This window comes from Sander lucioperca, chromosome 15 (genome assembly GCF_008315115.2).
Source record: "Sander lucioperca isolate FBNREF2018 chromosome 15, SLUC_FBN_1.2, whole genome shotgun sequence".
NCBI lineage: Eukaryota > Metazoa > Chordata > Actinopteri > Perciformes > Percidae > Sander > Sander lucioperca.
Genome location: NC_050187.1, coordinates 9264596 through 9279121, shown reverse-complemented (window position 1 = coordinate 9279121; position 14526 = coordinate 9264596). Strand labels below are relative to the sequence as shown.

General features: G+C 40.6%; 1 protein-coding gene across 2 annotated transcripts in view; it reads right to left on the bottom strand.

Moving 5' to 3' along the window:
- The window catches only part of ide (insulin-degrading enzyme), a 35793-nt gene that overhangs the window by 6253 nt on the left and 15014 nt on the right, over positions 1-14526 (bottom strand). Inside the window, exons 14-22 of one of the 2 annotated variants that reach the window (XM_035992125.1) lie at positions 13936-14018; positions 12901-13045; positions 9721-9831; positions 9329-9449; positions 8159-8250; positions 4520-4631; positions 2286-2453; positions 1317-1589; positions 360-421 (exon numbers count right to left, since the gene is read on the bottom strand). In XM_035992125.1, the coding sequence (XP_035848018.1) occupies positions 360-421; positions 1317-1589; positions 2286-2453; positions 4520-4631; positions 8159-8250; positions 9329-9449; positions 9721-9831; positions 12901-13045; positions 13936-14018 (1167 nt within the window). Of the gene's footprint in view, positions 1-359; positions 422-1316; positions 1590-2285; positions 2454-4519; positions 4632-8158; positions 8251-9328; positions 9450-9720; positions 9832-11977; positions 12123-12900; positions 13046-13935; positions 14019-14526 lie in introns of both variants that reach the window. The other variant, XM_031296872.2, reaches the window with a different exon arrangement.

Sequence of the window (14526 nt, the reverse complement as noted above, 5' to 3'; positions counted from 1 at the left end):
TTTACAATGCAGAGATCTGAGGAGCAGTTAACAATAGTCCTCATAAATCCAGAATTTAAAATTCCAATAAAAAGAAAGTGGAAGGAAACGGAAAACACATGCATCCGGTGGAATTTCCTGCAGCACCGGAGCAATCCCGGAAGTGGATCGCAAAAGGATATAGACTGGAAAGCCATTAACCTAAAAGGTGATTCTCATCCAACTACTTCATCACGCTATGTCTCTATAGAGAGCCCTTTTAATGTTAAATGACCAGCAGGTGCCTTAGAAAGCCAATATTGGTTTGAACCTGAAAGTTCTGATGTCTGTCAAATGTAGTCAAGGGAAGAGACATTGTATGACAAAGTTGTACTACTTACTCTGTAGAAGTGCATTATGTTCTCTTTACTTAAAGTCTTCAGATAGGACACTTCAGTGTTATCTGCAACACAACAGGGAGAACAGTTCATGTCAGTGAGTTGGGCAGCTTTATTTTTGGTCAAAATGACTACTGCTGCATAATAATGCCACTGAGAGCACAAGGTAATACGTTACATTAGTGTGTTCAATTGCTTGTGGAAAACTTTCACAATATTCATTTTTGCCCATTGTTTGTTGAACAGTTTGATGGTAAACCAAAGCATTCTGGTAAAATAGAACCCAACCATGTTAAATAAGCATCCTTTTAAACAAAATGTAAAAAAAAAAAAAATGATTGCTGAATCAATCAAAAGGGAAACAATTAACTAACAGCAGCTCTCTCTCTCTCTCTCAGTGGAAGCAGACTGTGTGTAAGCTGTGACTAACGGTGTGTGTTGTAGGTTTTGCTGTGCCCTTGGCGTTGAGCGCGTTAGCTGCCCTATCCCTCCCGACCCTCCGACCCTCCTCGAACACTGCAAGTATCAGTAATCACCACCGCTCCCTTGGCAGACTTTCAGTATTGCCATCACTCAGGGCTTTAGGCAGATTACCAGTGAATCAGGCCCATTACAATCCATTATGGCACTCAGGAGAGTGCAGCAAGAGAGGTGTGCGACTGCTGCAGATTATTTGAGGCTTGAATCGATCCAAAATGTGTGCCGCTCTAAGCAACATCCGGCTCACCTCTGGGACTGACCAAAACATTGATAATTCTCAAGAACCTGTAGTCGACTTTCTACATAACACAAGCTCTTTATAGATCTTTCTAGATCAAAAAGAGTTTTTAAAAAATATTTCTATATACTTATAGAAAAAAAAAAAATGTATATATATAAAAAAAAAAGGGCGCATTTGGCCTGTAACCTAAACATGATTACGATTTTGCAGTGAGGTGAAGGGCAGCTGGGAGCTCTCACCTCTATCAAAATGATACTGCTGAGAGATGATCTCTCCCCAGTACTTGGCACACTCGGCAGACAGCTTCTTAGGCTTGTCCAGACGGCGGATGGCCAGGGCCTGGATGTGTTTCTGGAAGGCTTCCTCGCTCATCTCCTCCACAGCCTTCTCCATGGTGCAGAGGAAAGCCTCCACGCGGCTCTCCAGGTAGTGGGGCGCCTTCTCCGACTGGATGATGAAGCGCAGGCCTTGCACTCCGTTAGCTCGCCGGGGCCCACTGAACACAATGTAGCCTGGGGAGTGGAGAGGGTAGGAGGACAGACCGGCTGCTTTAGCTTGTGCAGAGAAAACTGCCATTTCACTCTCGGGATTCAAAAAAGATTTTACAGTAAGGATTTGGTGAAGCGTCCTCATGTTGTTCTCATCATTGTCTCTGTATTTAACTTGATATTAGCTTTAGGTCTGGCACTCAAGTTACAGCACTAGTTCCAAGAAATGTGGTTCAATCCACTCATTCTCTAAGTTATTAAACATCATCATGGTTGACAGCACTTTAGAAACTTCACTTACAGTTTCTGGTCTTTACAGAGTAAGCATCTAATTACAAAATGCAGATTAAAGCTGCATAATCCTCAAAGAAAAATGCCTGAATAAATATTCATAACCTGGCAGCATCAATTAACACAACTTCCACCGTTTTATTCTTGTCTTTATACACACTTTTTTAAAAAGTTTTATTCTTGTCTTTATACACACTTTTTTAAAAAGTGTGTATAAAGACAAGAATAAAACGGTGGAAGTTGTGTTAATTGATGCTGCCAGGTTATGAATATTTATTCAGGCATTTTTCTTTGAGGATTATGCAGCTTTAATCTGCATTTTGTAATATATATATATATATATATAAAAAAATATATATATATATATTTATTTATTTATTTATTTATTTATTAACTCCTGCAGTTCTACATCACTTTCTGTGGGCTTACCCAGCTGTTCTTTGGTTCTCAGTGTGTTGAAGCAGGGCTCAGAGATGATCTGACAGAACAGCTCCAGCAGCATGTTGTCGTGGGTGGTCTGCATGTCTGTCTGATAGTAGATCTCAATGCCGCAATTGTTGTGCACCTCGTTCCTCTGCTGGTAAACATACCAGCCACCTGAGAGGAACAGAACAATGTTTATTCTTTTCAGTACTGTAATCATACCAAGTAAACCCATTCATTTGGAAATGCATTATGGGAAAATATGTATGTATTTTGTATGTCTGTATATTTTTGATACAGCCACTGAAGAAGTAATGAGAACATTCAAGTCGTTTGTATCAAGTAGTAATTTTATGTTTTTGCATTTCTAAAATACAAAAACATATTGTCGTACTCCTCCCATTTTTTGAACAGAAAACAGATTATGGAATAAGTAATGGAAGACAGAATATGATAAGCATTTAAAATGTCTTTCTGGTATGTCAGTGCAGATTAAATTGACATTATAAAGTCTAGATGATTCAGTCAAAACGTGAATGGACGTGATATGCTGAGAACTACACTTGAATGTAATATAGTGACTTAGCCAAAACCAGCCTTTTCATTAACCCACAATCCCGTGATGAATGAACTCCCATATACATGGGAAATAATTTCACCAGCCTAGCTGTACATCCATCCATCTAATCCAAATGATGATCCTTTCAAAAACATATTCAATGTTGCCTTTAGCAACACAAGTGATGCCAGCAAAAACTGATGAGCTGTTTCAATTGTGAATATGCAGTCATGCCTGAACACTTTGCTCAAGGCGTAGAGGAGTAAAGCAGGAAAGTTCAGACAGAGGACAGTGGTGACACTGTCCAGAAAGGCGGAGACAGACATTCTGCTGAATGCCAACGTCGGGCTTTTTCGTCTCCTCTTGCCTTTCATCTGTGCTTCAAATTTTCCTTTGAGCAGAACACAGAGGAGCCATCCACTTTTGCATAGAGGGTTCCTTTTACGCTCCGCTTCAGTTTGAGTTATTGTGATCAAGCTCCCTTTGAATGGAGGACGAGCTGAAGCTGGGTAGTTCAGGTGCCTTTATGTACATGCTGACGGAGCACTCAGTAAAACATTTTGGGAAGATGAGCCCTTTGATCAAAGCTACAGTTGGTAAGTTTCTAATAACTTCATATTTGCTCAAACTGTCACTATATCCCGACAGTACTACAAATCAGATAATCTGTGAAAACAAATGGCATTCCTCTGCCTCCTCCTGGTGCCCCTAATGGCATAGGGAAAACAACCAATCAGAGCCCAAAGCACTAACGTGAAGTGTGAAAATTGCAGGCATTGTGCGTTTTGTTTTGCAAAAGTTAAACATCACACTGTCAGTGTGACATAAGACAGCTTTCAGTCAACTCAAAAGAACTGAATACTGCACACTAAGAGGGGAAATAACCTACTGCTTTAAATGCCCAATCAATCATTTTTTTGTTTTCTGTGTCCTTGTAATAAAAAGCCTGTCGATCAAATTAGGAGTGACAGCATGCTCCAAAATTGTGTTTAAATTGTGGGCTTTCTTTCTGACTACATTTGGATCACTTGGTGCCTTTAACAAAGATTAATGTATAACTGGACAGATTAATGGGAACGTTTGGCTCTAAAGCTTTCAGCTGTTAGTGTAATAATGCGTTTCTTGGATAGAGTGTCAGCCAGTCCGTCATTTCATAGTCCAACTTTGTGTTTACATCCGTTATGGCCTTCTCCTGCACTCCTGCTCTTTGTCTGACTGGCAGTCTGGAGCCAAGCCTGGAAAAACCCTTGATGAGACACAAGATGTGTCCAGGTGGCCACGCACAGCTCTGGTTTTCCTCTCCACACTGCTTGACTTTCCTAATGTAATCAGAAAGGAAGCACAGGTGCTTTGCTTGGCGTATGTGCATACATCTTTGAGCTGAGGGGAAGGGGTGTGTGTGTGTGTGTGTGTGTGTGTGTGTGTGTGTTTTGCCCAGTGACGTCCATTTCCAGTCAGTGACTATTTTGTTCCTCAGAGGGAAACGAGGGATGTTGAATTCAATCAAGTCTTCACAAACGCAAGACAGCGTCACTGATGACGAGGGCGAAAGCGCTGGGTGAGGACTCTTTTGCATGGTCGCCGTGGAGACAGCCATGACTGGCAAATGATGATTAAGAGTGCCTTACCGGTGTGTGTATGGGATGTGGGGGGGGGGGGGGGGGAAGAGTACTGGACCTACCGTCTGGAACCTGCACCTCTCTGTAGCGAATCAGTTGGCTCGGGAGGAGGGGCTTTGTGTGAGCATGCTCAATGAGTGTGTCCTCCACCATTTGCATCATGCCAAGAGCAGACTAGAGAGAGAACAGGGAGGGAGGGAAAATAAAGTATTTCAGTCACAAAAACAGCATATTTAAGGGCAATTCTACTCTAAGAGCTAATCATCATAGCTAAATGGTACATGATATTTTCCAATCGAAGAATTTGTAATTTACCTTTCCATTATGCACATGCCTCCTTAACAGGGCTCCTATTTCAGTCAGTGACTTTCTATGTACATTGCTTCTGACATTTCCCAAAAAGCTGCATTAGCTGAGACCAGAATTAAGCTGTCTTGACATTGGACCTTTTCCATCCTCAATTTGTTGATTTAATCCCTAACTGATTGTACACACATGGTAAATGCATTGCTCTCTCAGCCTACACCTAAATACTGCAGTGAGGTTGGCTTGATATTCCATATTCAATGTTTCCCCCCTTCATTAACTTGCTGTGAAGATAGTTTGGATTTTTTTTGTTCAAAGTTTAAGAGACTTCTGTTGCTACACTTATACAGAGAAACAGTGAACAGAATTTTAAGTATGTTTCCAGAAACAACGTACTGCTTACTCAGGACAATCTACAGATCTCACTGTGGACACTTAACATTCGCTTTTAACCGTCAGCAGAAAACAGTTTAAAAATAGTTAAATTCTGTAAGTTAGAAGTTGGATGTCTCACTAGAAGATACATCACCCAACTTCTTAGATAAAACCAAAATCACTAGGGGTTTAAAATGTGGGGGGTTTACAATTTAGATAACTGAGCCTTTTTAAAATTACTGAAAGATATCTATCTATCTATCTATCTATCTATCTATCTATTCCAATCCCTTTGGAAAGTGTTAAACGTAAAATATGCAATTTTCTGCCACTAGGTCTCCATAGGGGTCTCTCAATTGAAACACAGACTTTTGATGATGTCTTGAAGTCGCGGGGGTTCGTGGGAGTTGTTGTCTTCATTGTTAAAGAACCAATGGGAGCGGACGGCAGTTACAGGGAGGACCGGAGACCTTCCTACCAGACACAGGCACCAGTGCTTGGGTTCTGATATGGTTAACGGATCATTAAACTTTCTGTTATTGCTGTTAGCGTCGTTAGCACCCAACGCTGGGGCTTGTGCTGGCTGGGGGCTAGCTGTGGCTGGGTACCCGGGGCTGTTGTCCGCTCTCATTCCAACTCAAGGTTTTTTTTAGCCCAGGGCTGTTAACCATGGTCAAAACAATCATAGTAAAAATAACTATCAGCGTGTTGAACATTAAAAATGTTTCCTTACGGTTTAAATACCAAGCATTAGCAAGAGCCACTTGTCAACGTAGCACAGTGTAGTATTGAAATATATTAATAAATTAGGAATCTACTGTGTTACTAAGTGGCATGTAATTAATTAAAAAATAAATGATGCTGTGTGGCAGAAAAATGTATTAATGTTATGAAGTATTGTATGATTTACAATTACTCTCCCACGTATCATCTGGTGTTTCTGGGCATTTTCCGTGTTTTGCCAGAAGTTAGCGCAGCTAGAGGGTCAAAGGATTTATGACAGCATTGACCGGCAACCAAATGACACGCTTAAATCATAGATTTATCTGGGTTGATTGTTTGAAACATTTGGGATAATGCAAGTACACAGCTAAAATGTGGAGTGTTTACATGGGATGGACTTAAAGGGGTGGTTCAGAATTTTGGACATAGGACCTCATTTCCAAGTTTGCCAGTGTGTTATTTATCAGTGGAGACAGTTGTCAACACTTTTCATCCAGTCCTTCCAGTTGCAGAGTTCGCTGGTGCTAGGCTAGCGCAAGTCAACAGTATCTGCTAGCCTGCCACTAAAAGCAGTCTTACACACTCCACAGTACACCCGAGGCAAATAAATTATAACGCCAGACTATCGATGTAAATTCCACTGAAATCGATGTAAAGGTTATCAGTACTGCGCCATAAAGTAAACAGAGAAGCGCACCCCAGTCGGGAAACCTAGTAGCTGCTGGCTTGGACATCAAGATACCGGCAGAGACTCTACTCAACTGGCAAATGTGTAGTGACCATTTTAGACCAGACGACTTTGAAAAACCCCGCAATCTAAAAGGACCACAAGTCACTGACAACAAATGCGGTTCCATCCGTCTTTCTAGATGCTGCACTAACAGCTACTGATGTTAACTTTAACTAATAACTTTCGGTAGGCTACTCTAGCTAATAAAGCTAGCCCCTTTCATAATGTTAGCCTAGCTGCTACTGATAGACTGAGACTGACAACGTTAGTGGAACGTTACTGTTCAATGCATTGTGGAGAGTGACAACATTAGCTAACGGTATAGCTACACTCTTGGTAGATACCTGGCTGGGCTAACTGCTAACTTTAGGTAATTGCTGACAGAAACGTCATGTAAGCTCGGACAGTTTACATGCAAATTGCTAGCCCGTGTGCTTTCATGTACATTATGTGAGTTATAGCCTGGCAGAGTGGAATTAGTTGGAGCTCACAGCGGCAGGTAAATAAACTTGCATGATTGTCAGGTAAACCGGCTTTCTCGGTAGCCTAGGTAATATCACTCCGCCGCTGCTGTAACCTATGCTACCAACTACAGGGAACAAAGTATAACTATTGCAATGCGATGCAAGGGTAGTTTTAATTCTAACATTATTCTATCAACAGACATTTACATCGATAGTCTGGCGTTATAATTTATTTGCCTCGGGTGTACTGTGGTGTGTAAGACTGCTTTTAATGGCAGGCTAGCAGATACTGTTGACTTGCGCTAGCCTAGCACCAGTGAACTCTGCAACTGGAAGACTGGATGAAAAGTGTTGAAAACCGTCTCCACTGATAAATAACACACTGGCGAACTTGGAAATGAGGTCCTATGTCCAAAATTCTGAACCACCCCCTTTAAGCTAACAGAGATTTTCTGGGTCAGACTCTGACACTGGTGCAGTCAAAGTCAATGTATTATCTGAAGTTGTGCTTGTGGAAAAAGTTTCCTTAATTAATTAATTATGTGAGGGGAGAGGGACATGTACGCATGGTAATAGGTTTAGCTGTCTTGCAACAAAACAATAAACTAAAGCTACATCACCAACAGCTTTCTTTTTTAAATCAATTTTTTAAAATGTTTTATGGGGGTGTTTTCCAGCCATCTAATTGAATAATTGCACTGCACTATATTAATAAGTACAACTTTCTCATCAAAACACGACTAACTGATTTTTCATCCATATTACATGGCTTCTTTGCCAAACTACTTGGTCAGTTCCTTCTCTGGCTTGATAGGAGCAGGCCTTTGACGACGAAATGGATCATTGCTCCCACTGGGGGGTCTAATTCTCTCTCCACCAGACTGTAACGCGGTCATCATTACAAGGTGTAAGGCGGGTGCTGTGAGAAGCAGAGACCTCATAAAATGTGACTTGATCGCAGAATCTTATAAGAGGTTTCTGACAAAAATCCTCTGTGATACCATTGGAAGGCGTATTCACTGAGAAAAAGGCATCCACATATTTAACAAAACTTAGCACCTCGGTACTAAGGCAGTAAAAACACAGTGACTCTAATGACAAACCTCCTTGGTGATGTTGCCATGGAGAAGGGCTTCAATATGTAGCCGTGACAATAGCTGAGGTATGAAGGCCTTGAGGCGTGGGAGAGTTACATCTGGAATAAAGATCACAGACAACAGCAATCAATCAAAAACCAATTCAAAAACATTTCCAGAGCTGCTATCAAGACTGAATCAGGAAAGAAAAACATAAGAATAACCTCTGTGTGTGTGTGTGTGTGTGTGTGTGTGTGTGTGTGTGTGTGTGTGTATTTTAATTGCACAGCATTCCCGTCACAAACAAGACAAACAATGGTCAAACGTTAGACAATCATGCAAGCCCTGTAAAACACAGACATGTAAAAAATCAAGTCTGTCTCAATGTGGCCAATCTGAATTCAAGCAACGTCTGACCTAAATTCAAGGATAAGCTACTACAGGGACACACAATTTATCTAAATGATTGTGTGTCCACAGCAACACACACCCCCACACACACACACACACACACACACACACACACACACACACACACACACACACGAGACTGAAAGTGTCTCATAGACCCCATACAGGGGACAGCAGGAGGGTAAGGACACTGATAAGGGAACATGGCATGGTAATCGGAGGCCCTGGTGACTGGGCTGCAGGCTTTGACCCTGCAGGTTAATTGAGTCTCATGTGAATTTGAGGATAGTCTGTGTAAGCTCCGTGGTAAAAAAAACAAATATAGCAATCTGCCCTTCAGGTTTCAGACTGACACTGCGGAGAGGAAAGACTGCAGCTAGGAAGGCATCTGCTGAACAGCCTTAGCATTCAAATGAGGATTAAAGGAGGAAAACAGAAGAGAAGAAACAACCAAATATGAGGAGGTAAAGAGTAACCCTCTATCGACTGTAAGCCCAACAAACACATTAAACCTTTAGCACAGGAATTCAACTTTATGAAACTGAGAAATAGTGAAATATCATTAATACGTTTGTCCCTACAGCCACTAAGTTATTCAGCTTCATACAACTAGCTACATAGCGCAAGCTTCACATGCTCAGTTCTGGCCTAAAAAGGGGCTTGATTATGCATTTGTTCTGCATTTCAGTCAACTCAGTTTGGTCCCCAGTAGAAAAGGGGCCAATACGCACAAGGGCTGGGACTTTAAGACAGAAGTAAAGAGAGATAAAGAGGATCCATCCTCACCGTCCAAAGCCTCTTTGAGCTCGTCTTTGGTCCAAGCAACCTCGGTCATTAGTAGACGGAGGTAGTACATGGCGTGCTGGTGAGGCTGCTCGGCTCTGAAGTTATTCAAAGACCTCATGTACTTCAGGGAGAAAAAGAAGTCAGTCAGTTCAAGGTCAACTTTATGAACTAGATTTAAAAAAGGAAAGAAAAAAAAAAAAAAAAAAAAAAAACTACTGTGGCGTATTTAAACGACTGTCGTTACTTTAATGCCCTAGTGTTGTAAGGCACAGCAAAATAGATTCTGAATACCCAGGGGTTAAAGTGAGCAGTTCAATAAATTGCAAGTCATTTGTTTGATCGACCATGACTCATAACTTTGTACCGATGATGGAGTTGCAGTCAGAGCTTACCGCTTCTTTGATGATGTCAAAGCGCTTCTCATCTACCTCAAAGGTGGCCATCTTCTCAATGATCTTCTTCAGCAGGATGTGTTGTTTGTCACTGTAACCTTTAACAGACAGCTGCAGCAGACCGTGATAGAGGACAGATGGTACATGAAAGATAAGGTCAGCCTGAATTGTGGTTTCATTTGTTGATTTGAAGGTTGTTTTTTTTTTGAAGATTTTTTTTTTAAGTGGCATTTTAGAGCTTTTATTAGATAGGACAGCTTTAGACATGAAAGGGGAGAGAGAGGGGGAGCGACATGCAGCAAAGGGCCGCAGGTCAGAATTGAACACGCTACCGCTGCCTTCGAGAACTAAGCCTCTGTATATGGGCTCACGCTCTACCAGGTGAGCTACCCAGGCGCCCTGATTTGAAGGTTTTGACCTATTTATTTATTCAATTAATTATTTATTTATTTATTTATTTATTTATTTATTTATTTATTATATATATATATATATATATATATATATATATATATATATATATATATATATATATATATATAATTATTGGCTGGCCAAATGATTGTTAGGAAAAGCTCATTACTCCCCTGGTTCAGATGAGTCACCACTGCTACAATAATTACAAAATATGTAAAAGCACATCTAGATTTGCCTTAAATGTTCCAATAAAATTAAAATGTAGAGCAATATACATTAATAAAAAGATTCCTATTGACCACAACAACAAAGACAACAACAAAAAGGCTGATCTATATTAGTAAGCACCACTTCATCTACTGCAGTGCAAACATATTTCACTTTGGTCTCTTAGGGAGTCAGAGCAGACTTAAAGGTTTTTCTATGTAAATTAGCATTTTAAAAATGGATAAGAACAGTCAAGGTTATTTAAAGCCTCTACTTTTGCAATGTCATCTGCCCCTTATGGCCCTTCATGATTCAGCAAAACCTCCAGCTACATGGCTACGCTCTGACTCATCCCATTCCTCCCCACTCCTCCTCACTGCCTGTCGCTCGGTCTCTGAGGTGACACATGTTCAAAGTAATCTCTCCAAACATCATTAACCTTGACAAACATCTGGCCAGCCACACCAATACTGCTGACTCAAATCAATTACATACAGCCCTTTACACGACTAGAAAGATAGATAGCTGTCTAAGGACACACCACAACCATGAATTCACTGATGAGAGGAAGCTAATGAATGCAGAGTACTAGGTCATGTGACAAAGGGTGCAACATGTTAGTGAAGGAGTTAGAAAAGCTTGAAAAAGAAAAGAGCAAAACACCACCCTCGCAAACCAGTTTCACTCATGGGTAAGTTGTTACTTTGCTATACAACAATCCCTGAGACACATACACACCACTGGGAAAACTGTATTCATAAATTGGGGAAACGAAGAGGTGTCTGATTGAGCAAGTCACTTGCTATGTCCATCAAACTTCTTGGATACAGATCCACTTCCATTGTCCTTTGTGCACTTGAATCAGCAGAATTGTGTCATTAAATGTGTCAGAGAATCTGCATCATTTGGCTTTATTCCTGGCGACAAGACACTTTTTCATCTGTGACACATTAGAAGTGAGAGAATGGCAGCCAAAAGAGCAAACAATAATTATAAAAAAGTAGGTAAAATCTTGCCATCCAGTCTATTTCTCCTTCTTTCAGACACATGCTGTCGAAATAAATTATCCTGCATGAATTTTGGAAGTGAATCTGTAATAACAGTCATCTGCCCTTGACTGAAACAGCCAGGATTCAGTGTACACTTAAAATTATGCACAACGTTTCAAATTTGTGAGTTTTAATGCCACAGGGGCCTAAAATGAAACCCTATTTTATTAATTAATTACAAAAAACACTAATCTTAGAAATGAAAGTCTTCTGGCAAAGACTGAGGTGTCAAGGCATTTAAAAATCCATGCTCTCCTCTGATGAAATATAATAAACAGATTCTCTCAAACATAATTCCTGAAGGTAAATCTTAACCTAAGTAGAAATAAAATGTCAACACAGTAGCGTATGACATTTCCAGAGGACTGTATTCAGCTATCCTATAGTTAAATGACATATTAAGTTGGTGTTTGCAGGGAATGCAGTAGCAAGCAGATAGTCCTTAAGGTTGGACAAACAGGACACACAGCACTTCACATAATCCATCAAACAAACGGAGCGTGGAAAACCAAGCCATTTCCACACCCTGTCAAAGCCTTTACTGGCGCGCCCACTTCCCTCCAGACTTCAAACGGCTTACTCACGAGGATGGCATTCATCCCCGAGGCTATTCCATACACCAGCCCGGCCAGGCGGGCTGCATACGTATACTCTTTTAAATCGTCCTTCAGTAACATGAGTAACAAGTAGGTCATGTTGCAGTGCAGGGGATCTGCGTATAGGTAACGACTAAAAAAAAAAAAAGAACAAAAACAAAAATACACGTTTGTTTGTTGGGAATGAGGGGTTGTCAAAAAGAAAGACAATGCAAGTATGAGAAGAATGATAAGAAGAGTATGTATATGCAGCCTCACGACCAGCTTTCTGTCCCGTAAAAACTGTCAGACAACTATATTCTATGGAAGACTCGTGCCACCACTGTTTGAAGATCAACCTTTAAATCATAGATTCAACGCGGTGGGTGGAATGTCCCTTCACCTGATGTGATAAATACAGGTGTGCATTTAACCACAACACATCTAAAAGTGAGAAACGACAATGATCGGTATGCCTGACAACGTGAGTAAATAATTAGCATAAGTAGTTATAAGGGGTTTGCGAGAGGTGGGTGAGAAAAAAGGGGAAAAGGATTGGTAAAGAATGAAGAGGAAGATGTAGACATACCAGAGGCTAGACTGGCCAGGTCTGGGTTGGAAGATTTTTTTTTTTTTTTTTAAAAACAGCATGGGTGGGGTTTACCACGAGTTAAGAGTTTTGACAATAACAATAACAGACAGACAATTGACTATCATATACAGTACTTTTTTGTAAATGCCTAGCCTTTATTCATTTATTGTATCATCTTGTTAGATAAAACCTTCCAGTCTGGCCATATAGATGGCTTAAAATGACCTATCAACCCAGGCCTGGCTGAGTCACAGTAGCCCAGTCTGAGGATGATAAAGCTTGGGGACCTAAGGTCTGGGATGCAGCGTGAGGGCGATGGGGAGGAATTTGGAATACTTACATACATCCCATAGACGGTATTTTGGAGGTCATAGTTCAAGCCAGCTAGCTCGGCTGCATATGCATACTCGTTGAGGGAGTCCTTGAGGAGCTCCAGGTATAAATACGCCATGTTACAATGCAATGGGTCCACATACGCAAACGGGCTGTAGAGGAAATGTCAGTGGTCAAACAAAGCATAGAAACAAAGCGTAGACACATTGGTTTCTACATTTTCTCTCAGTAGAAGCTGAAGGTACTGCAAGTATCATAAATAACATAGTTCTACACATCAACATACAATTAGCTGTAGTTATTAGGGTTGTAACAGTACAAATGTTCCAGTTTAGGGCATTGGCGACTTGCTACAACCTATGAACCAAATTATTACAGTATAATAGACTGTAATTAAAGTGCCACACCGAAGGGTTTGGCAGTGCTTCAGTTGCCGACTATCTTTACATAGCAAACAGTTGTTCGCTGCTTTTTAAGGTTCTGAATGTCGAGTACAGAACCGTTAATCGGCAGCTAACATGAATGAAATCATTTCAGTAAAATCGCATTCAATTGAAAGGTTTACGTAGCGTTTCCTTATTTGTATTTCTATTGCTCTTAACATGCTGGCCTGCGGCCCTCCGTGGCCAAACTGTGACACTCTTCCTCTGACCAGCGTTGTGTTGACATTAAAGTAAATAACTACTGATCACATGTTCAGCTTGCAATAAATGTATAGCTACAGCGTAACTGAGTTGCTGTACAATAGTTTGGAGATTTCCTTTACTCCTACCTTCCTGTTCTTGCCTTCATCTAAGAGGTGAGAGCCTCAATCAATTCTGACATGGTCTTTTTTTGATGAGATGCTGGCATCACGTTAAGCTACTGTTAATGCAAAATGAACACTTCCTCCAGATCCTTTAAAAATGTAAGCATTTTGTTTTTGTAGAGCAGCTACAGGAATTGATGACACAACCACGTACATGTAAAAGATGATTTACTGGTGAGAACCTTGTATCTAAAGTTCCAGCTGAACTACAAAGGTTCACAGTTAGTTACGCACCTGAAGAACTCAAAGTTCAGGCACGCCTTGGGCAGGAAGAACTTGTCATCCTGCTTGAACCACACCTTGCTCATAGCCGTGTCCTGGAAGAAAAGAACACCACACGCACAGGCAGTTCTTATTTCCATATTCCTATTTAAGGCCATTCTGTACAAAGATAACTGTCTGCAGTCCCTGGAAGTGAAAAAGGAACACTTCATCAGCTACACACCACAAGCAGACAGTGTGCATTTAAATAAATCACATAATTTTGAACAAAGTTATTTTGATTTCAACAGATGACACTATAGGCTTTTTGCAATAAAAGTTAAGAGTGGATTTTATTTAGACTTTACCTTCAGAGAATAGAATATGTACACTATTAATAGTTTAGTTCCTCTGATATTGACATGATGTCAACAACAGTACTAAATGCTTTATGTCTCAATCAAAATATCTTATCAGCATATGAAAGCATGACAGAGATTTCTAACAATATGAACTTAAGCAAGGATCATCCAATGCAGTTACTGGGTAATTAACACTAGAAAGGCATGTAAAACCCGTCGTGGCATAAAAATAAAATGAAAATGTATACCTAAAACCGCCAGC